We start from the raw sequence: 23,482 nt of genomic DNA, 5'->3' as shown, positions 1-23,482 counted from the left end.
CGAATGTTGAGGCTCCGCCATTATTATTGAATTTCATTAGTCCCACTTATTTATGCGCGCTTGTACGCGGGAAAGTGAGCAAGACACGACAGTTACGGTATCATGATTATAGTTAAATAAGATGAAAGACATAGGCTATAATATAAAGAAATTAGCTACATTTATTTTCAAATTAAATATCACAACACACATTTATCATTCAGTCTAGTGCGTTTTACATATAATGTAAGCGCAACTTGTGTAGATTTAAAAAGGCATGACTGCTTCATTTTGGTGTGTATTTGTATACTTTTACCATCTAATCAATCTCAGCATGCTTTAATTTTGTGTCGCTAGACGTTTGCATCACTAAGTTTAATTAAGGTTGGTTAGCCTAAGTCTTTCTTTGGCCTGCGCTCTGGAAGTGATCTGTTAAATCTAATAAACTTTAATCACTAAAACTAAAACTGAAACTAAACTATATAAAAACTAAATAGAAATGTGTTCACAAAATTATTAATGAAACTAATAAAAACGAAACTAAATTTTATTGCAAACGATATTAAAAGTGAAGTGAAGTGAAGTGACATGTGGCCAAGTATGGTGACCCATACTCGGAATTCGTGCTCTGCATTTATCCCATCCAAAGTGCACACACACAGCAGTGAACACACACACCGTGAACACACACCCGGAGCAGTGGGCAGCCATTTTTTGCTGCGGCGCCCGGGGAGCAGTTGGGGGTTCGGTGCCTTGCTCAAGGGCACCTCAGTCGTGGTATTGAAGGTGGGAGAGAGCGCTGTACATTCACTCACCCCACCTACAATCCCTGCCGGTACGAGACTCGAATCCGCAACCTTTGGGTTACGAGTCTGACTCTCTAACCATTAGGCCACGACTTCCCCCAAAATAAAACTCAAATTTTTATTTTGAAAAAATGAATTTAAAAATGCAAAACTATAATAACTTTGATGTGCATGTTATTAAATATGTTTAAATGTCTTTACAGTAAAGCTTTTTCTCACCGAGTCGGACCATTCATCCATCAGAAGTGCGGTGGACATGGGTAAGTTCTGCTTAGTGTGATGCCATTTACATGAATAGTATTATGTTTAATTAGGTAAAACTGATCATGTATATTTACTTAGTGCAAGTTTCTTACCTTTAACTGAATTGAGCATACTAAGAGTGTGTTTTAGACATTTAAGGCTCTAAGAAATATATGAAAATTAGTAGTCTGTAAACAAAGAGATCACATTATATGTTAATTATGATCCATAATTAATTTATATAATAATTTGTAATTTTATAATTACAATACTAAATAATATATTTTATATATTAGAGTATGAAATCAGCAACGTCCTCATGATATGACTAATTTGTGAAGCTTAGGAATAAACTTCATACAAAAATAATAATGACCATCATTTTCAACAAGTGGCATCAAATATGCCTAAGTAGCTGTATTTTTGACCAAATCAGTTAGTCAATATATACACTTTCAGATCACTTAGTCAATATATCCCTTCTGCTTACCAAGGCTGCATTTATTTGATAAAAAATAAATTAAAACATTAAGATTTTGAATTTTTTAAATACCATTTTAAATAAATGTTCTGTTTTTTTTTATTTTAAAATGTAATTTATTTTCAGCATGAATTTTCAGCAGCCATTACTCCAGTCTTCAGTGTCACATGATCCTTCAGACATCATTTGTGTGATGCCATTTACATGAATAGTATTATGTTTAATTAGGTAAAACTGATCATGTATATTTACTTAGTGCAAGTTTCTTACCTTTAACTGAATTGAGCATACTAAGAGTGTGTTTTAGACATTTAAGGCTCTAAGAAATATATGAAAATTAGTAGTCTGTAAACAAAGAGATCACATTATATGTTAATTATGATCCATAATTAATTTATATAATAATTTGTAATTTTATAATTACAATACTAAATAATATATTTTATATATTAGAGTATGAAATCAGCAACGTCCTCATGATATGACTAATTTGTGAAGCTTAGGAATAAACTTCATACAAAAATAATAATGACCATCATTTTCAACAAGTGGCATCAAATATGCCTAAGTAGCTGTATTTTTGACCAAATCAGTTAGTCAATATATACACTTTCAGATCACTTAGTCAATATATCCCTTCTGCTTACCAAGGCTGCATTTATTTGATCAAAAATAAATTAAAACATTAAGATTGAATTTTTTAAATACCATTTTAAATAAATGTTCTGTTTTTTTTTATTTTAAAATGTAATTTATTTTCAGCATGAATTTTCAGCAGCCATTACTCCAGTCTTCAGTGTCACATGATCCTTCAGACATCATTGTAATATGCTGATTTTGTCCTCAAGAAACATTTCTTATCATCATTTTAATCATCATCATGAACTTTTTGTGGAAAACATAACATGATACATTATTTCAGGATTATTTGATTAATAGAAAGTTCAAAAGAACAGCATTTATTTGAAATAGTTTTTTTTGTAGCAATGTAAAAGTCTCTACTGTCACTTGTTATTGATTTAATGCACCCTTGCTGAATATTATTTCTTTAATTTTTTTTACTGAGCCCAAACGTTTGAACGGCATTGAATGTGAATATTAAATTCAGTTGTTTTGACAATAACCCTCTCTCCTCTTGTCCGTGTTGTTCAGCTTGTCTTTCATTAGGCGTATCTCAGTTGGATTCTGTGATCATTGCTCCACCTCCTCTCCCGGAGGGTGAGGCACAGACGCTGACCCACCTGCAGCCGCTGTGGAAGGAGCTGGAAAGTCTTGTGCAAAGCCAGAAGATCGCTGCCATCGGCACGTCGGACTTGGACAAAACTCTCTTAGAGCAGCTCTATAACTGGGCTCAGGTCTGCTATGAGTGTGTATTTTTTCTGCACATAACAGAATAATTTATAATTTACAATGTATTTGGTGCTCTTTCATGCTATGCAGGTAAAGCCGAGTAGTAATCAGGTGAATCTGGCCTCGTGCTGTGTGATGCCTCCAGACCTCACTGCATTTGCTAAAGAGTTCGACATACAATTGCTTACACACAATGACCCCAAAGGTGTGTATTTTATGCTGAATCATTGCGCTCAATGACTGTGCATGAACTGGCTCTGCAGTTTAATTATAAAACAGCATGAGCAACAGCACAGGAAATCTAATGATGCCAATCTTTCTTCTTGTGTCTAGAGCTAATCAGTGCAGCAGGCTTCCAGGAAGCAGTGCAGGGGAGCAGTAAGGACCTGCAGGTGGCCAATTGGAGGCTGGAGTGGGTCTTACGGTACTCTATCATCGTCAAGAGCAGAGGCATCATAAAAGCAAAAGGCTACATTGTTCATGCTAAAAAGAGCAATGACCATTAACATTTCCAGTTTGAACAGGGTTTTTTTTTTTTGGATTTCTGAAATTTATTCCACTAAATTCAGGGAGCTACTACATCATTGATACATATTTTAGAGGTGGTTTAAAAAAATTCATCCAACCCACTTGACTCATTTTCACTCATGATTTAGAATATTTAGATAGCTGTCTGTTCTTGTAGATAAATGCAAAGTGCCTTTTAGTCTGAGTTTTTTTTTTTTTTTCTCTTGACCTGGCCTGGTTTAATTCTTGCCATTTATCAAAAGGGTCAAAATTAAATATAAAACAATGGTTGATGGGACAGCAGATTAAGATGCTTAAAATACCAAAAAGTTGTTTTGTAAATCATTGCCCCCGTGATTTTGGTGAAAAACGTTAGGAGATTTTTTCTGTTTTATTTAAAAATGTTAACCGCATGTTTTTCAAAGAGTGGACCACATAGTTGTAGATTTTTTACTTCAAAATTGAATGTCAAATTTTAAGTCCTGCTGGTGTTTTAAGTTTGTATAATTTATTTTGATTGATGCTTTGCTTGGAATGTTCAGTAAATGTGTTTTTAACCTGTTGTCAACAGCTGATTCTATCTCTTTTGCATCTCTTTGTAAACAAAATGCTTTGCTTATCTGATAAAAAAGAAATATTCAAATATGTAACTGTATGAGAGGCTGTAAACATGCATGGCATGAACGGCATTGATTCATTGTATATAAAATACTGGAAAATTCCACACTTGCAGGAAAAAAATGATTAGTTCCAGTATCTAGCGAATAGTCAGAAAATATATTTTTACCTGTGTTATTTATTCATTGTAATGATGAATCCTGTTGGAGCCAATCATATAAGAGAGATTTTCATTTATATAATGTACATGTAATTACTATTTTCCCATATTGTGTTAAACATTTTTAATGTGGTTTATAAACTTAGGAATTGAAAATTAAACATGGACTGGCATTGGGTTCCATTCATTTCAATGTTTATGTTTTTACATTTAGATTTTTTTTTTTTTTTGATTAATGAATGTATGAATTAATTTTAATAGTCAAGAGCACAACTGGTTAGAAGGTAAAATCAAGACACAAATCCATATCATTACTTGCAACTCACCCAACACTCAAATCTGGGGCCAATTGCATAAACCGCTTAGATAACACTCCAAAGAGAAAGGAAAAATTGAAATCGCATCATATGACCCCTTTAAAAAGTTAGTTATCTAAAAAATGTTTTCTTTAAACTGGTCATAACTTTTTCAAGTCAGTTATAAAAAGGGAGAATTGTCTAATGTGAATCCTAAAAGTAAGTCTGATTACCTTTTGGCTAGCTACTAGTTGATGAAATTAGTTCTTAAGACAGTCTTAACTTGTAATTGGCCCCTGTTCAGCGATGCTTTCCTGCATCGATTAGTCGCGCCTGCGCATTCAGAGAACGCGTCTCGCAAGCGGAAGTGCGTCTAGCGTCATTATAGTGGCAAAATGGTGGCCACCAGGAGAGGAACACGCGTGGGCTCCCCTGTGAAAGATACCAGCGATGAAAACTCTGGAGCCACGGTATGTATGGTTCTTAAGTAGTTTAGCCATTTAGTCTACATATTCTCCGCAAGCGTCAGTGTGTGCTTGTAATTGCAGTGTTGTAAGTTATGTACTTTCATGTAATAATGAGTCGCCGCATGTGTCCATACATGCCCGAGCAAGTGTGGGAAACCTGTTGAAGTAACAAATCACGTCCATATTTAATTAGATAATAGTGTCCGTTCATATTTTTTTTATGTCGTCTGTTTTGCCTTCTTCCTCGACTTGACACTTAAGTTATTAAACAAGACAGGCTGCATGTGTAGCTTTGGGCTGCAGTCTCACCATGCGTGATCATGCTCATTAGGTTATGTTATAAAAGCAGAACTGTTAAAGTATTGCAGTATTAGTGGGAAAAACATCATCACAACCCAGATTATGTGTGATGATATAAATATTTCAAAAGATGGTTAAAGGCAGGGTAGGTGATTTGGTTCAAAAGCATTTTTGTTATGCTGGTTGAAAGTCCCTTCACAAAAAGTTCGTCCAATCATATCACTCGGTTCGAGGGCTACGATAGGCTGTCCTTCCTATCTGTCTATGGATGTATTTGCATACTTCTGCGCACCCTGTTCGCGCAGACATTATACGTCATCAGCAGACCGAGCGAGGATGGAAGGCGCTATTATTATATATAGTAATATGCGCTTTGTACTGTAATGTTTTCCGGTGAATGAGACATGAGGTAATCTGCCAGCATCCAGTTCAACCCTCCACCAACGCCGTCTCTCATCATGTCGCTGGTTAGCCGCTGTTTTAGAGAGAAGGCTTGGCTTTGCAGGGAGGGTGGGATCTTATGCTTTCAAAGCTAGCTTGTTATTGCTACCCTGTCCGAAATCGCATAAAACCTCATGCAACCTTTAAATTATACACTGTCAATCCATCACTGAGCAATGTCTACTTTTATTTCTGTCTTAAATTTATTTTCATTGAGTAAATAATCCAGCTATAACTCATAATGTTTGTGTTTACTAAATAGCTATTATTCGAACATTTAAAAAAAAAAAAAAAAAGTAATATTAAAGATTGAGTAAGTAGCAGTTGATTGGTTGTGTATGATTAATTTAAATTTTAGTGCGTATCAATTCAAATGTCTATAAAAAAATTATAAGAAGTCCTTGAATAATCTGAAGCAAATGTTCTTGCTCTCACAGCAGCCTACTCTGATTAATTTAAATTTTAGTGCGTATCAATTCAAATGTCTATAAAAAAAATTATAAGAAGTCCTTGAATAATCTGAAGCAAATGTTCTTGCTCTCACAGCAGCCTACTACTTCGACCAGAAGAACACGGCGCAGAACGCTAATGGAAGAAAACCAGCCCCAGTCCGAATTTGTTGGCAACTCCCAGCCAGATGAGCCAAAGGACGACAGTACTGCCTCTTCCTCAGCAGCAAGTCTGCCAAAGTGTGACATTAGAAGATCCACACGTCTCCTTGCTGACAAAAAGCAGCCTAACTCTACCCATGAAGCTGATGTGTCTGAGTCCGAGTCCTGCTGCTCTGTAGTTTCTGATGTGCAGGTGACACCTAGAACCAGACGGAGAACTGCAGTCAGGGGGAAGCCCACAGTACAGGACGAGGCATCCGAAGTTGAATCCTGCTCATCTGAGGTGTCCGCAACCCATTCTCGCAGAGCTCCGTACAGCCTGAGGAAACGTGTACTGACTTCAGCAGCTGCAAAAGATGCCACAAAGGATGATGATGATGATCCCTCAGGGGCTGAGTCGTGCAGTTCTTCTGTATCCGTCACTAAAGCTATGGACACCCGTCCGATAACAAGGAGCCATCGGAAGACTGCTGTTCCTTCCACAGAAGCAGATTCATCTGAACCAGAGTCATGCTCCTCCAGTGTTTCTGGCCTACGTGGATCTGTGGTCCGCAGATCTGCACGAAACCAGAAGGTAAAACCGACTGAGCCGATCCCTTTGAGCTTTGAGGAAACCACAGACACCCCTTCTTCTCCAATGTCCAGGAAGAGTGCAAGTAGGCGCAAAACAGTAGTTGACGACAAAACTGACTCTGATGGATACAAGTCTGGTCCCAGCATGAGTCCGTGGAGATCCACCAGGCGTCAGCCCAAACCTGACACTCTGGTTGGTGAATCCAATTCAGAATCGGTAGCTACTGATGTCTGCACTTCTCAAGGGAGCCCCAGCCCTCAAAGAGGAAGGGGGACTCCTTGTAGTAGCCGAACCGGGTCTGCTAGTAGTAGCTGTGCGGTTCCTGTAACCAGGACAAGAAGTAAAGCAAAAGTGGCTTCTCATGTAAGTGACACCATTACAACTGCTGCTGCCATGCCTGAGGAACCGGGTGAGGGGCTTGAAACTCCTCATGAAAGTATTCCAGTACCTGATGGAGATGAAGCTGAAGACACAGTAGATCAACTGGACAGCACCGTGACCATGGACACCAGTGAAGCTCAGGAGTGCACCATGATTGAGGAGAGAGCTGAAGATACCACTGTAGTTCTTGATCAGGATGAGGCCATTGAGATGCAGGAACCCCAGAGCAGCATGCAAGACGTTGAGCCGGTGGAGGACCGTGGAACTGAAACTCTGACACTTCAAGAAAAACCTGCGGCTGAAACTTCTGCTACGCTAACTGAAGAGTCTGGAGAAGTTGCCATGGAAAATGATGAGCCAGAGTTTGTGGAGACAAGCCATGTTGTTAAAGATCATACATGCTCTGAGCCTGTGAAGGAGGATACGGCAGAAGCTGCGGCAGAAGATCCTGTGCCAGCTGTGATTGAGAAGGCTATTGAGGATCAGACTTATACTGAGCCTGTGAAGGAGGATGTGGTAGAAACCACCCTAGAAGATCCTGTACCAGCTGTGGTTGAGGAGCATGAGGACAAGGTTGATCGCGAAAAGAAAGGTGTGATCGTTTATGAGGAAGCTAATGACACCGTTAAGACAACCGAAAACAACTCCGTACCGTTGAATGACCTTGAAGGCCCTTCTACAAGCTCACACACTCAAACAAATTTGACCATCACAGAGGAAACATCTAAGAAACCTCCTCCCCAGAAACAAATGATCAGTTTACTCGACAGCAGTGAGGATGAAGACAGTGCTGATGAAGGTCTGTCTTCAGAGGAGGAAGGCTGTTCACATAAAGCTGAAGATGTGCAGAGTGAAGACGATGTGATGTGCCCTGATGGAAATCAGGTGTCAGAAGAAGCAGAGGCACATGGTAAAGGACTGTTTGTTATAGACACTAAACCTGGACTACGGTCTAAGAAACAGTATTATGTTGATGCCAAGCAAACCGAGGAAGAGGATGAGGAGGATTTTGTTGATGAGGATGGAGATGACGATGATGATGAAGATTCAAAAGTGCTGTTTGCTCCCAAAAAGCCTCTGTAAGTTGTTTTTGTTTCTACTATTGTATTGATTTTTAAATATTAAAAGCTCTTCACTAAATATTTACATGTAATATTTAAATTATATTTAGTCTGAAAATGTCAAACTGTTTTTTCTTGCTCAGGATACAGCTATCTAGTGCCATTGACACAGGTCTGAAAATGAAGGAACTTGGTGGTTTGTACATCAGTTTTGATGGCAACAAGCCAAAGAGTCTTTCCAACAGTTCGAAAAGCCTGAAGGACCTGAACAATCAGGATGAGGTAAATAATAATTTATTATTCTGGATGAAACTTTGGCTGTATTTGATGACAGTTCAAAGCATTTTGTGCAGCTGTAATGCTTATTTAAGCTAAAGGGCATAAAAAAAATGTTGTATTCATTGTGTAGTTGCTGAAGAAGAGTGTTATCGTTCCGGAATTTGAGAAGAAAGATGCTGTGCCTCCATACAGTGAATCTAAACATGCTGCTAAACTCAAGCGCAAGGTGGGTACACCCATTCATGTAGAAATGGATAGTCTCATATTTTGTGTCTCCTTGAAAGGAAAGCTGTTTTACAGTTTTTATTCTTTATTAATTCATCTTGAAAACTTACAATATCATTCAAAAGTTTGGGGTAAAATGATTTCTTTTTAAATAAGGAGTTTATCAAATCTAAATCTAAATTATAACATTTTTTTTAAAATTAAATTAGGAGCAAGTGTGTATTAAATTGATCAAAAGTGAAAAAGACATTTTATTCAAAGACGGAGTAATGGCTGCTGAAAATGCAGCTTTGCCATTGCAGGAATAAATTACATTTTAAAATACAGGAACATAGAGGAAAGTAATTTTAAATGATAATATTTCTTATTAGTATTATTATTATTTATTTTTTTTTTTTTTGATCATAAATGTAGTCTTGGTGAGATAAAAACTTTAACGGTAGTGTGTCACTTTAAATCTTTAATACTCAAGCAATGGTTATGATTTCTGATGATATCTCAAGTCATTATAGCGATAGTGTTAACAAATAAAGTTTGTAATTCTCATGCTTTTGATTACATCAGGGTTTTATAAGCAATGTACTAATCTTATTTGTGTGATATTTGTCATATACAGGCGGAAAGAGAAAAGACAACTGGTGATGGCTGGTTCAACATGAGAGCTCCTGAATTAACAGAAGAGCTCAAAAATGACCTGAAGGCACTTAAGATGCGCTCAGCCATGGACCCAAAGCGCTTCTACAAGAAGAATGACAGAGAAGGATTTCCCAAGTACTTTCAGGTTGGTTGGGGTAGGACTGGGCAATATGGCCAAAAAAATTCATATCGGCATTTTTTGGATGAAATGCGATATACAGTATATGTCTTGGTATTTTCTAATTGGATTAAAAAAATATACATTTCACTATATTTGTAAACATTGTTTCATTGGACAACATTGGGCAGGATGTTATATATTATTATTTTTAATATCCTGCCCAATGTTGTCCAATGAAACAATGTTTAGATTAGTGAAAACAAATATAGTGAAAGTAGGTTATGTGCGAAAAAGGAGCTAAAATCACATTACATTCTAAAATTGTAACATTACAATCTAAAAACTGATTTTTAGTTCAATTCACTAACTAAAAATGAAAGTAAATAAACACAAGAGCATAGATTAATTGCATTATATTTTGATTACTCCATTACTGCCATCTGCTATCATAAATAGCCGGGCACCGTACATATTGCTTATAAAAAAAAATATATATCGATATATCCTACAAACTTGATATACCGCCCAGCCCTAAGTTGGGGAGTCTTTATCAGCAACAGACTTTTCCCCTCAAACAACTTAAAAAAAGCCATTGTTCATAAGACAAAAAAAAAAAACTGAAACTGAAAAATGGGAATGGTTATCAAAATACTGACTTTGCAATTAACCACAGGCGTGCATGTTTAAAGAAAGCAGACAATGGCATATTGTTCTATTCTTTCGAGTAAAGTTTTGCTCTTTTTGTTTCAGGTTGGTACAGTGGTTGACAACCCTGTAGACTTTTATAGTTCTAGAATCCCTAAGAAACAAAGGAAAAGGACCATTGTTGAAGAGCTGCTTGCTGATGCAGAGTTTAGAAGGTAAGAAAACTGTGGCTGATTAGCTTTATATGCAGTAAACTGAGATAAATGATTTGTATTCATGAAAATGTTTTTTTTTTTATTGACTGTTCTCACTATTGTTTTAAATTAATTATCATGTTCTAAAATACCTCTTTTCTTCTCTTTTCAGCTATAACAAAAAGAAATATCAAGAGATCATGGCAGAAAAAGCAGCACAGGCCGCTGGCAAGATGAACAAAAAGAAGCACATGTTCCACAAAAAGAAAACGAATAAATAGTTTCATAAGGCAAATCAGTTCTTGAAATATGAAGCAACTGTATATATATTTTTAATTTCAGTGGATCAATGAAAATGCTTTTTTAGTGTTATAATCATTTGTATTGCATGTAAAAAAACATGCAAATTTTTAGAGTTTTTTCTTAAATGGATCGAGATCGGAAGACTGACTGAAGAGACTGATCATTCCTCTCTGGCTGTGGATGCATAATAAATTAAGTCCAAAATGTTGTGTTTTTCTTTTTACTAATGCTGTCATTATGGAAGTAAAAAAAAGTATGTAACACATTGTCAAGCTTCCACCACCCATACTGTTTCCTGATTTGATTTGCCAGACATACGCAAATACATTAAATAACCGATTGAACATATCTATGGTCATTGTGTTCAGGTGCTTTGTCCACTGTGTCCTGGCTGTGATGCGTTTCTGTAGAGGTTCCTGTAGATTTTGCTCAAACTGTCCTCAAACACAGCTCTGTGGGGCTTTCCTGTGTATGCAGCTGCTCTGTTAGTCCAGAATGTTCCATTGTCTAAATGAACAGATGGATCTCCAGAAATAAGCCTGCAGTATGGACGGGACACAATGTTTATGGAATGTCAAATTAAAATTTATAACTGCATATTCCACTGCAACTATGACAAGCTCACATTTTCAAGGCTAACTAAAAATGGCTAAACTTTAAATTCAATTATTTATCCATAACTCGTTAATAGTATACAAGTCTCACTCAGGAGCTCAAACAATATGACGTTTTTGTTCCATTAATTTTATGTGCAATTATAAACGTTACATGTGGAAAACATACCATAATATTTTATAACATTCCATTATATGTGTGTGTGTGAGAGACACAGTCAAATGCTTTTATTTCCAGCTAATTTCTTAAAATGTATATATTTGTTGAACGTAAAAAGTTCAACAATTGCGACATAAAACTGCAGATTAAGACTCCCTATTTCACAAAATCTTATAGATATAGATACTTGTGTTACAAGGTCTCAGGTGTGAATGGGGAGCAGGTGTGTTAAATTTGGTGTTATCTGGAAGTTCAACATGGCACCTCATGGCAAAGAACTCTGAGTATCTGAAAAAAAGAATTGTTGCTCTACATAAAGATGGCGTAGGCTATAAGAAGATTGCCAAGACCCTGAAACTGAGCTGCAGCACAGTGGCCAAGACCATACAGCGGTTTAACAGGACAGGTTCCACTCAGAACAGGCCTCGCCATGGTCGACCAAAGAAGTTGAGTGCACATGCTCAGCGTCATATCCAGAGGTTGTGCTTGGGAAATAGACGTATGAGTGCTGCCAGCATTGCTGCAGAGGTCGAAGCGGTGGGGGGTCAGCCTGTCAGTGCTCAGACCATACGCCAAACACTGCATCAAATTGGTCTGCATGGCTGTCGTCCCAGAAGGAAGCCTCTTCTAAAGATAATGCACAAGAAAGCCCGCAAACAGTTTGCTGAAGACAAGCAGACCAAGGACATGGATTACTGGAACCATGTCCTGTGGTCTGATGAGACCAAGATAAACTTATTTGGTTCAGATGGTGTCAAGCGTGTGTGGCGGCAACCAGGTGAGGAGTACAAAGACAAGTGTGTCTTGCCTACAGTCAAGCATGGTGGTGGGAGTGTCATGGTCTGGGGCTGCATGAGTGCTGCCGGCACTGGGGAGCTACAGTTCATTGAGGGAACCATGAATGCCAACATATACTGTGACATACTGAAGCAGAGCATGATCCCCTCCCTTCGGAGACTGGGCCGCAGGGCAGTATTCCAACATGATAACGACCCCAAACACACCTCCAAGACGACCACTGCCTTGCTAAAGAAGCTGAGGGTAAAGGTGATGGATTGGCCAAGCATGGGCATCCTCAAACGGAAGGTGGAGGAGCGCAAGGTCTCTAACATCCACCAGCTCCGTGATGTCGTCATGGAGGAGTGGAAGAGGACTCCAGTGGCAACCTGTGAAGCTCTGGTGAACTCCATGCCCAAGAGGGTTAAGGCAGTGCTGCAAAATAATGGTAGCCACACAAAATATTGACACTTTGGGCCCAATTTGGACATTTTCACTTAGGGGTGTACTCACTTTTGTGGCCAGCGGTTTAGACATTAATGGCTGTGTGTTGAGTTATTTTGAGGGGACAGCAAATTTACACTGTTATACAAGCTGTACACTCACTACTTTACATTGTAGCAAAGTGTAATTTCTTCAGTGTTGTCACATGAAAAGATATAATAAAATATTTACAAAAATGTGAGGGGTGTACTCACTTCTGTGAGATACTGTATATATACATACACATCACCCAAAGGAAAGGTTCTTTAAATTTTAATTTAGGCTAGAAATCCTAAACAGTTTGAAATGAGGCGATGTTTACCTGTCCTTTGACAGCCGGCTGTCAATCACTGAGTCATGGTGGGTGGAAACACGTGAACTCTGTCTGAACCCCTCCTCCTCCTCACTCTCTTCATCCTGACAACACACACACACACACACACACACACACACTTTAGTCATGAAAATATTCAAATCATTATCTCTAAATAATGCAATAAACCAATGTTTAATTATAATATGGTGAAATTAGCACAAAGATATGTAGCACTGCCGAATATCCCAAACTAATTAATTTTTTCCAAAAATCTGCTAATGCAATAAAGAGTGAAACTCTCATAAAAGCAAATCTGCTTGATTAAAACTTTTTTAAATAAATCCCAGTCCTTCTCTCTTTTTAACTCTGGAGTGGATTACACATTTCTCTTCTCGAGCTGGGCTTCAGCCACGCAGCGCTTGGCACCCAACTGTGTCACTGTGGCATCTCCTCGCTCTCTCTTCTGTCTGTAAAAGATGAGCCTGTAACAACAGCCGTCAGCCTGCAGACCTCCTTCCCAGTGTACATGCGCTCTTTTTTTTCCTCTAAGGGAGGATTTGGGGAAGCTTTAGAGTAATTAGAACTCTTTTGCTTTTCTTTCACGTCAGGGTGTTTCAGTGAAACACGGTGTGGGTGGTGATGCATTTAAGCGGCCCACGACTCAAGCGAACAGAAAGAATGAGCACGTAAGGTGATTACCTCGTTCACTTCCTGGAAGACAGTAGCGGCACATCCTGACACAATGGATGTGAAGAATACAGAGTGCCTGACAGAATCAATGGAGGATGTTTGAAACACTGACATGTGCCGTAACGAGTGTTTTGGAGAATGCTTCTGCATGGGTTAATGTGCACATTGAATGACAGCATTACATGCAGTTGCGATCTCAGGCGAGACGTACAAAAGAAAGCTTGTAGCGAGGTCCGTGGATGTCTAGGATTCTCTGCACTCGTTTGTGGATCTCCTCCGACTGTGAGGGACTGGATGAACTCTGGAACCTGTAGGAAATGGAAAACAACAGGACTGAAAATACAAATCAAAGGGATCAAAGTCTTTACTCAAATATGAGCAATGACAAATTTGCTAAAAACTAATTCTTTTTTAACTACATATATTATTATTTAATATTAAATAATTAATATAATTAAATAATTATATATTATTTATATATAATTAAATATATATATTATTTATATATAATTAAATATATATATATATATATATATATATATATATCATTTTAAATATACATAATTTACAAATATTTTTTTTATTTTTCTGATTATGTTTCATGTATTGCTTATTGTATATATGTGAGAGAAAAAAATCTTTAAGAATAAAAATTAAGTTGAAAAAAAATGAAAGGGAAACCAAAATCTATACTGAAATAAATACCAACAATACCAGCTCAAACCACTAGTCTGTGCTGTCGCCCTTACATTGGAGCTCTGTCATCTTGGGAAATACGACTTGAAAAAAATTCAGACCAGTTAAATCATGAAGTTAAATCACAAATACACGTACAGAGACATTTATCTCCAGCCCTGTAGCAAATGCTGATATTTTCTTTTTATGCATCTAAATATGCCACAAGAGAGAAGCTCAGATGAGGAATTACCCAAACATTTGAGCCGTGTCCTTGGGTTTACAATATCAAAACCTGTGCGTGAATAAACTAGCAATATATTAACTCACATTAACTCACTAGCTTGTTAAAAAGATAGAAGAAGAGAATTAATTACAATTTTTATGAAAAGGAATATAGAGGTAAAAAGACCAGCAGATCTGTATGAAAGGTCATGCATCACTGTGGTTCTTTATCTTTAATGGCCGTGACGCAGGTGGGCCATAAGATGGTCTTTATAATTACCATACAAGAAGGCCAGAGAGGGCCAGCCTGAACTTTTGAAACCATAATTTCTTTCACTTCCCCCCATCAGCAGCTCAAAAAGTCGTGCCTGATCTGTCATTGTGTGAATCTGTGGAGCGAGCCTTAATCTCCGGGCCTGTGACTCCGGTCATGCTTTCCATTGACAGAATAGTATCACACATTTCCCACAATTTACTCTCAAGACTTAGATTGTCTATTGATTTTAAATGTTTGCTCATGCTCGTGCGGAAAAGGTGCCGGTGGTAGAGAGACTAGCAAACAAACAAACAAACAAACATTTGCCGGTTTCGCAGCCGATGTTCAGATCAATGACAAGGGTCTCTCGGAATTTATTAAACTGTGCGTCGGGTCAAACGCATTAGATCTCACTGAAACCCAATCAATAGCATTTCCCCTTGTTTTTACAACAGCTTTTCCCCCTTCTCATAAGTAATGAACAAACATGACCAAACATCAGATTCTGTCATTTGAAGGTGAGGCAGTAAATTCATCTTGTCTGTTGTGTGTGATCACAATATAGATTTGTGGAATGGACGCTCTGTTTACTGGGCTTTGTTTTTATGAGCCCCACATTTAGTCAATACCACGTAATTGGAAATTCACAGGAAAAGGGCGAAGGGGTAGCACTAGTTTCGCTCACTGCACCTTTATAGGTTCGAGAAAAATGCATATAATAAAATATGGATTTTGGCACAAGCATGACATATAATAAACATATGGAAGGATAAGTAAGTATAATGCTTATGTATGTTGGTCCTAATGAAAAAAAACAAAAACAAATCAATCCAATGACAAAATCGAACAGGATGACAAGAACAAAGGCAGTCTGTGTTAAATTGCTTTGCAGCAAACAGTGTAAATGCAGAATAAGTTGTGTTAAATGTACCGTTCTCTCATGGAAGAGCGGGTCAGGACTGGACTCTGATCTCGGAGCGTGCTGGACACAGGGGTGGAATGATTTTTGGGGGATTTATTTTGAGAACTTCTGGCTGTCTGTGTGGATGCCTCCCCAAGAGATATAGTGGAGAAAACAGGGTCAGAATAGGCAAGGATTCCCGTACATTAATTGAACTGTAATTTGTTCAAACCAAACACTTTCTAACTTACATGTGACGGCTTTGATCTAAAACTTCCAAGGAGAGAGGGATCTAGAGAAGTTTTGTGGGAAAATATGGTAAAATGCATCCTCCACAACACACAAAAACACAGCTGATAACACTTTATGATCAAGAATCGATTCAAATACTCAAAAGAAGGATTTAAAAGGATATCTCATTTAAAAATCAAAATCATTTACTCACTGACATGTCGCTCCAACCTGACTTTTTTTCTTCTGCAGAACACAAAAGAAGCTACACTACTGTTCAAACCTTTTTTATTTTTAAGTTTTTTTAAGACTTAAGATTTTTTTAAAAGTTTTTTTTTTAAAGAAGTTAAATTCTCACTAAGACTGCATTTATTTGATCAAATGTAAAATAGCATTTAGAGTAAAAACAGTAAATTATTGTGAAGTATTACTGCCGTTTTAAGCTGTTTTCTATTTTAGTATATTGTAAAATCTAATTTATTCCTATGATGGAAAAGCCATTACTCCACTGTTCAGTGTCACGTGATCCTTCAGAAATCATTCTAATATGCTGATTTGATGCTCAAGAGACATTTATTATTATTATCAATGTTGAAAAACAATTGTGCTGCTTAATATTTTTGCGAAAACTGTGATACATTTTTTTCAGGATCCTTTGGCGAATAGCAAGTTCAAAAGAACAACATTTTATTTTTAAAAATAGAAATCTTTTATAACATTATAAATGTTTTTACTATCACTTTTGATCAAGTTAATGTGTCCTAGCGGAGTATTAATAAAAAAAATCATTTCTTTCCTTTTAAACAGTAGTGTATTTTGAAGAACTGTCTTTGTCCATACAATTAAAGTCAGTGGGATCCAAAACAACACTGGACCCCACCGAGTCATTCATTTTTCAAAATATCTTCTTTTGTAAACGAAAGTCATACAGATTTGGAGCAACATGAGGATGAATAAATGCCACAAATAGATATGTAAAAACACAAATATTATAGTAACCTGTGTGGTCTGTGGTGTAGCTCCGTGATTGCAGACGTAGGGGGCTTCTTTTAGTAGATGACTGAGACATAAGACACATGGAGGATTCCATCAGTGACGTGTTTGGGCTTCGGGGCACCTGAAAACAGAAGATGCAATCAGCTACGTTGTCCATTAAAAGATAAATACTCGCTCATCTCTGATTTAGCAGGTGAAGCGATGTGCATCAACACTCCATTGACACACGGAGTATTGATTATTCAAATGACTTTGACTTTCATTTCAGAGTTAATCACTTTTTTCTAGGAAGGTGAAAGTGAGGAGAGAAACTTCAGAGGGAAGTTACTCAGACTCAGGTGTCTGTGTATAAACTCAACTCTCAGACTTCAATTAGTCCATTCGAACTTCATTTAAATAGTAAAGTGACCAAGCGAGTTAATGAAACTAGCTATTTAGTTTTCATGCAAAACAAGTGTGCCGACTTTAAACACACATAATATAATCAGCTGAAATAAGAGGGAAGAATTTGCTAATTACTTAGGTTAATTGTAGCCTGGGGATTTTCTTTGAAAAGGCTACCCACTTTTTAAAAGGCCTGTGACAGGAAATGCCATGATGATATCAGACACAAATCCAAGAGCTGCCTTTTATCCCATGACAGCTTTGATATTTGCACCCCAGGACGTACTGTTGTTTTAGAAAACATGGAAAAGAAGCAAGAGGGAGAATTTATGCTTTTACTTCAGTCACAAAAACCAGTAAAGATTTTGACACGGCTGTCTGTCTCCTGAAATCAACATCCTCAGAGAAGAAATATTACAATTCACATACATGTTAATAACATGCAGCTGAACTGAGCTACTGTTCCGTGTCACCGTGATCATTAATCAAAGATGAAAAGTACACAAACTCTGCTTGTATTGTTTCATCAGTCAATATGACCCACCACGAATGGAGCCTGAGGGACCGTCTCTTTTTTAAATGTGTAGGGCCCCAGTTTGAGGTTGCTGAGTCGTTGTCTGGCCTCCTCAGACAGCTGACACATCTTGCGGTGGGTGTAGGGTGAAGGAGCACGGCTTTGGGATGACACCGTTGGCTTTTCGTATCCACAGGATGGCGCTGTGTCTGGCTTCTTGTCTGCAGGGCAAGTTCTCACACTACAGGGCTTACTTGAGGAACGACCACATGACTGGATAGGAACAAAGACATATTCACTGAAAAGAATTCATAGTTGCAGTGTTACCATTAACTGAAATTAAAGGGATAGTTCACCCAAAAATGAAAATTCTGTCATTAATTACTCCCCCTCATGTCGTTCCAAACCCGTAAGACCTTCGTTCATCTTCGGAACACAAATTAAGATATTTTTTATTAAATGTGAGAGCTCTCAGACCCTGCATAGACAGCAACGCAACTGTAATGTTCCCAGGTCCAGAAACGTAGTAAGGACATCGGTAAAACAGTCCATGTGACATCAGTGGCTCAACTTCAGTTTTGCGAAGCTATGAGAATACTTTTTGAGCTCAAAGAAAACAAAAATAAAAAAATTTTCAACGATTCTTCTCCCCCGAGTTACGTCTTCCGCAATTTTAGAGAGTATCACAACACATACGCATGCTTTCCCCTAAGCATAAACAACGCTGATTACGCAGATTATGTTCATGCGCTCGCTTTCTCCCCCGAACGTAAACAACGCAGATTACGTCGATTACGCTCTTGGGTACTCTCCAAAATGGCGGAAGACGTAACTCGGGAGAGAAGAATTGTTAAATAAATTATGTTATTTTTGTTTTCTTTGAGCTCAAAAAGTTGAGCCACTGATGTCACATGGACTGTTTTACCGATGTCCTTACTATGTTTCTGGACCTGGGAACATTACAGTTGCGTTGCTGTCTATGCAGGGTCTGAGAGTTCTCACATTTCATCAAAAATATCTTAATTTGTGTTCCGAAGATGAACGAAGGTCTTACGGGTTTGGAATGACACGAGGGTGAGTAATTAATGACAGAATTTTCATTTTTGGGTGAACTAACCCTTTAAAACTAAAACTATTACAAAATTGTTTTTGGTAATGAAATAAAGTTTAAATAAAATTAAATTAAACAAATATCAGATGAATTTGGTAAGAGTTAAATACTACAATTACTAAAACGGAAATAAAAATAAATTGAAGCTAAATAGAAATATAAAAAAAGAGAACTAATAAAGATGGCAAATGCACATAAAACTAAATGTAACTAAAAATTTAAAAGAAAAAAAAAAAGCTATTTCAAAATATTAAGAAATACTACAATAGTATGTAAATAATACTAAGATAACACTAACAGTTTTACATGAAACATGGTCAAAAATAATATTTTCTATATATATATCAAAACGTTCAGAAGCTCAGAGGCAACAGAAAAATAACTAAATTTTGTGAAGAAAATGTCAAGGGGTATTATGAGTGGTTGCTAAGGTGTCCTGTAAGTTTATTAGCATATTGCAACGCAGTTGCTAAGATGTTGTGTGTGGTGGCTATTCATGTTCGTAGCACAGTTAAACATCAGTATTTAATACTAAGGCTTAAGGGTTTGTTTAAATCCCTTACTATAAGCAATAATAACAGTGATGCCTTCGCAAGCAGCAGTAATATTAATGCATGGCCTCTGTGTGTTTAGAAACAATCACTATTTTTCTGTCTGTTGCCACTAGTAACGCAGAAATGACACTCTTCACCTTTGAAATAAAAAGGGAAAAGAAGATCCCAGAGGAAGAGAGTATAAGGTCATGCTTTATTGTAGTGATATTGTGAACGTCTTTCTGTTCGTACCGTGCTAATCCACTAATTTCCTTGTTATGTACACATGTAACCTGATGTACACCCTTCCTCAGTGTTCCAATCTCAGCTTTGCAGGCAAATGACTTCAATAACTCTAATCTCAGCTAACATAATTCTGAGCCCCAATAACTCTGTTCCTGCAGGCGCTGCCTGGGTAAATACGTTTTTAAAAATGTTAATTGCATTTGATGGCCAGTCTCAACCTAATATGATAATGACATTACATGGATGTAAAAAAACAACAATAATTTAAATGCTAATTGGAACATCCTGGCATATTAAGTCAATTTTTAAAAAGCAGAGAAAGAAAAAAGTAAATCCTGATAGCGATTGCCGTTTGAAGAGTCGAGATTTAATGAAATTAAACTAAGTGGCTTTTTCTCCTTTTATTCTTCTCTCCCTCTCTCTTTTCTTCCTTTTTCTTTGGACAGAGGGACAAAGAGGCCATTTTAAAGCAGGAGTCATGCTTGTCTGATGTGATTAGTGGCTCGGCTGGTGTTGGTAATGGGAGATAAAGCCTGATGTCCTTGAAACAACAAAGCCAGCACCACAAGTAGCTTATTAAACAAGAAACAAGCACCGTTCAAATGCATGCAAATCACGCCGAGAAAGCCCGCTTTACAGAATGCCGTGTCAAGTCCGAACTAGAGACATCCACAAAGGGAGGACTCGCACATGAAACGGGCCCAATGAGATGGTCAACAGCAGAAGCGGTCTAACGAGGGTCTGAGAAACTTGACATGAAGGATACAGACTCAATCAGCGAATCTAAACGGACCGAGAGGTCTGTGAGCATTTAATGGAAGAAACAAATTGGACCGGTCAAGTCCAACTGATCAGCGCCGATCCGAGTAGAAACGAGCCAATTCTCTGCAATTACCTGCATGGTAAAAAGAACATCCTGAAAGGGGGCGTGAGGCCACTAGAAGGACAGCAGAAAGTGGCACAGATGGCAACAGACAGTTTGATTGACAGGGAGACCCATTGTACTCCCATGTACATCTAAAAAAAGCCTTCATTTGATCCTTTTCGTTTAAACCTCAGTGTTTCTTTTCATTTAGCATCACAAATAATTGCTCTGTTCCACAACATAATGGGCAGAAGCATCATGCGGCCGTTTCAGAAGCCAGGCGCCTATGTAGGCAGCGCACTAGCTTTTGGAACGGAGCAAATACCAGCTGCAATATAATGGCAATAATAAAAGCCCTGAGACTCACAGACATGGCAGGCTGACCATGTTTCACATCACACTCCTCAATAATAGACGTCGTTGAAAACTCCACTTTGGGAGAGATTCCCTGAGGGAACGAGACAGAAGAGATAGAGAGCAGAAAAAAAAACATCACAAAACTTTTCGAATGATGAAAAGACAGAGGGCAAATGCAGATAATAACACTCTTGGCAGATCAATTTACCAAAACAATCTACGTCTTCAAGCAAATAGCAGGAAAATGGGACCGGCTTTTAAGATGCATCAGAGATATGACAAAAACGCTGAGAGGAAGACACACGCACGGGGAAGGAGATGGATCTCTTCATCAGAATCTCTCTCTCTGAGCCAGGGCTTCTGGGAGTCAAACGGGGGCCTGGATACAGAAACTCCCGGGTGTCTTCTTCAAACGTGGCCAGGATCTCACCCTCTGCACAGTCAAATAGAAATGCATGATGGAATGGTGAATTCTGTCCGTTTTTCTTGACAGCTCTGGGTAATCAAGTTGTTTTGGGCCAATAAAGTGGTTTCTTTGCGTTTTAAAGTAATAACGCAAAAGAAACTAATGAGTGTCAGATTGTGTGCAAAAAATAAAATAAAAATGTAAACCCAAGAGACCTCCATTGAAAGCAGCATGATTTATGCATACTTTAATGAGAGTGCTCGGTCCAATAATGTATGTATTCCCCTGCTGATGTTGGTTAATTTTTGAAATTATACTAGCAGGTCTGAGAATTCAGCTGTTGCGTCAACTGCAAAAGCTGGAGCCTTCAATCAAAGCCGAGCTCAAATGTAATGTTTTCAGTTTACAGCACTATTTTGGAGAACTCAATCTCCAGCCTCAAATATCTGTCAGTGTTACAGCTGGAATGGATGTGAGATCTTACCTGGAGGAATGAGCTGAATGAGCTCTAAAGATGTTGTATCATCTGCAGTGGAGGAAAACAACATGATGGAAAGGTATATAAGTTTATCGATCTGAGGTTTATGAAAGAACACAGGACAAACTGAAGACAGCCCAAAGGATTCTTACTCTCCAGATGCTCAGCTACAACAGCCGGGTCAACTGCTCCCACAAAGATCTGTCGAAGAGAATGGGAGAGGAAAGAAAACAAAGAAATCAGATAGTAAGATAGCATGTGTCACAGGCTGAAATTAATCAAAGCCATTTTTAATACAGTCTTACCTTCACAAACACCATTTTTTCATGTAGCCGCAGAGGGAAAACTGGAGGGACACACTTGGACTTCTGATACTGGCCCATTATCCGAACACTCACATAAATGTCTTCTTGGGATGGTAACACCACCCCTGGACAAGTTATCTATAGGGGGAAAAAACATTAACATGAGGTCATTTTGCACCAAATTTTATACCATTATATTTTATATCAACTTTCACACACAATGCCGCTCTTTTAGCTTTCTATTGACAATGTCTCTCTTTTGAGCTTCCTATTTATCAAAAATTGATCAGTTTCGACAAAATATTAAGCAGTACAACTGCTAAAATGTTTCTTGAGCACCAAATCAGCACATTAGAATGATTTCTGAAGGATCATATGACACTAAGTATGTAATGTATGATGCTGCTGTAATGGATGATGAAAATGTAGTTTTGCCATCACAGGAATAAATTACATTTTAAAATACATTAAAACAGAAAACAGTTATTTTAAATTGTAATAACAGTTCACAATATTACTGTTTTTAGTGTATTTTCAGTCAAATAAATGCAACTTTGACATGACACATGAAAAAATCTTACCGACCACAACTTATCATTTTACACAAACTTACATATTAGTTAATAAATATCAATTAATTTTCATTCCACATTGTCTTGCTTCTCTCCGAATGTAAATCAACCACTTCCTCTTCCTAGTCACGTCATGTGGATGTCTGAGAAGTGATCATTTTGATAACAGTATTAAAATAATCAACAACAAAAAATCCTGGAGATCAGAAGATAATTTTTTTTCATATTCATGATGCAGTACAGAAAAAAATACAAGATCTGTCTGAAACCAAAACCAACACATGCTTGCTAACAGCTTAGCTGAAAATGGAGGAGTTTGCATTTGCATTGCTTCAAATAAGCACATCGGAGACTGGAATGAATGCAAGAGCGTTTATTAACATGTCTCTGCTTTTTGCAACTTTGACTGATTGCTGATGGACTGACTCAGTCATCCGTGATAGCCACTTGTTGCTAACAGAATGCTAACACGATAACTTCTATCATAACACACGCAAACAGGAATATTTATGTTGTTGTTCAGCGAAAAAGGCAGAATGGGACGCGGGCTGATGTACTTACAGATTGGATATCCAACTTGACAGTGCATTTTAGCGCTTTTTGTCTCATTTGTGAGGCTGAAGGCTTCTTGGGCGACGTTAGTCCGCCTATGTTTTTTTTTAACTTGGTTGCTATGACAACAGCCCAAGCGGCCTCTGCTTTGAAACTG

At 37.7% G+C, this 23,482-nt stretch overlaps 3 protein-coding genes across 5 annotated transcripts in view; 2 read left to right on the top strand and 1 right to left on the bottom strand.

The window, feature by feature from the left end:
- The window catches only part of LOC107757997 (glutamate--cysteine ligase regulatory subunit-like), a 7,948-nt gene extending 4,306 nt beyond the window's left edge, over positions 1 to 3,642 (top strand). The window contains exons 4-7 of the mRNA XM_016575618.1: positions 989 to 1,045; positions 2,662 to 2,864; positions 2,950 to 3,064; positions 3,193 to 3,642. Of these exons, the coding sequence (XP_016431104.1) occupies positions 989 to 1,045; positions 2,662 to 2,864; positions 2,950 to 3,064; positions 3,193 to 3,365 (548 nt within the window). The 3' untranslated portion in view covers positions 3,366 to 3,642. The remainder of the gene's footprint in view (positions 1 to 988; positions 1,046 to 2,661; positions 2,865 to 2,949; positions 3,065 to 3,192) is intronic.
- Positions 3,643 to 4,754: 1,112 nt separating this feature from the next.
- On the top strand, positions 4,755 to 10,885 carry LOC107757995 (deoxynucleotidyltransferase terminal-interacting protein 2-like). Of its 2 annotated transcripts, XM_016575614.1 has the most exons (8): positions 4,755 to 4,910; positions 6,195 to 7,678; positions 7,778 to 8,293; positions 8,419 to 8,557; positions 8,685 to 8,780; positions 9,396 to 9,560; positions 10,287 to 10,396; positions 10,548 to 10,885. In XM_016575614.1, the coding sequence occupies exons 1-8, from the start codon at positions 4,836 to 4,838 to the stop codon at positions 10,654 to 10,656; spliced, it is 2,694 nt and encodes an 897-aa protein (XP_016431100.1). In that variant the 5' UTR covers positions 4,755 to 4,835; the 3' UTR covers positions 10,657 to 10,885. The 2 variants fall into 2 exon arrangements, with proteins under 2 accessions (XP_016431100.1, XP_016431099.1); XM_016575613.1 differs by having other exon boundaries at positions 6,195 to 8,293.
- LOC107757996 (spermatogenesis-associated protein 6-like) lies at positions 10,748 to 23,428 on the bottom strand. 2 transcript variants are annotated; one of them, XM_016575617.1, is made up of 14 exons: positions 23,335 to 23,373; positions 22,815 to 22,916; positions 22,202 to 22,339; positions 22,049 to 22,097; positions 21,903 to 21,944; positions 21,321 to 21,445; positions 21,023 to 21,103; positions 17,931 to 18,173; positions 17,006 to 17,123; positions 16,027 to 16,067; positions 15,806 to 15,912; positions 13,930 to 14,026; positions 13,035 to 13,129; positions 10,748 to 11,217 (listed from the first exon to the last, which is right to left on the bottom strand). In XM_016575617.1, the coding sequence occupies exons 3-14, from the start codon at positions 22,277 to 22,279 to the stop codon at positions 11,043 to 11,045; spliced, it is 1,251 nt and encodes a 416-aa protein (XP_016431103.1). In that variant the 5' UTR covers positions 22,280 to 22,339; positions 22,815 to 22,916; positions 23,335 to 23,373; the 3' UTR covers positions 10,748 to 11,042. The 2 variants fall into 2 exon arrangements, with proteins under 2 accessions (XP_016431103.1, XP_016431102.1); XM_016575616.1 differs by lacking the exon at positions 22,815 to 22,916 and having other exon boundaries at positions 23,335 to 23,428.
- Between the last annotated feature and the right edge of the window lie 54 nt (positions 23,429 to 23,482).

The sequence above is a fragment of the Sinocyclocheilus rhinocerous genome, unplaced genomic scaffold, assembly GCF_001515625.1.
Source record: "Sinocyclocheilus rhinocerous isolate Xijiao unplaced genomic scaffold, SAMN03320098_v1.1 scaffold1314, whole genome shotgun sequence".
Taxonomy (NCBI): Eukaryota; Metazoa; Chordata; class Actinopteri; order Cypriniformes; family Cyprinidae; genus Sinocyclocheilus; species Sinocyclocheilus rhinocerous.
Note: the sequence above shows the minus strand (reverse complement) of the source record. Positions and strands in the feature narration are given on the sequence as shown.

Excerpts from the sequence above, each read along its gene's own strand:
- LOC107757995 (XM_016575613.1), top strand. The coding sequence starts at position 4,836 with ATGGTGGCCACCAGGAGAGGAACACGCGTGGGCTCCCCTGTGAAAGAT. Across the intron at positions 8,558-8,684 it reads ACCTGAACAATCAGGATGAG|TTGCTGAAGAAGAGTGTTAT; the intron begins GTAAATAATAAT and ends TTCATTGTGTAG. Across the intron at positions 9,561-10,286 it reads GATTTCCCAAGTACTTTCAG|GTTGGTACAGTGGTTGACAA; the intron begins GTTGGTTGGGGT and ends TTTTTGTTTCAG.
- LOC107757996 (XM_016575616.1), bottom strand. The coding sequence starts at position 23,382 with ATGAGACAAAAAGCGCTAAAATGCACTGTCAAGTTGGATATCCAATCT. Across the intron at positions 16,068-17,005 it reads CTACACCACAGACCACACAG|ATCCCTCTCTCCTTGGAAGT; the intron begins GTTACTATAATA and ends AAACTTCTCTAG. Across the intron at positions 15,913-16,026 it reads TTAGATCAAAGCCGTCACAT|ACAGCCAGAAGTTCTCAAAA; the intron begins GTAAGTTAGAAA and ends GCATCCACACAG.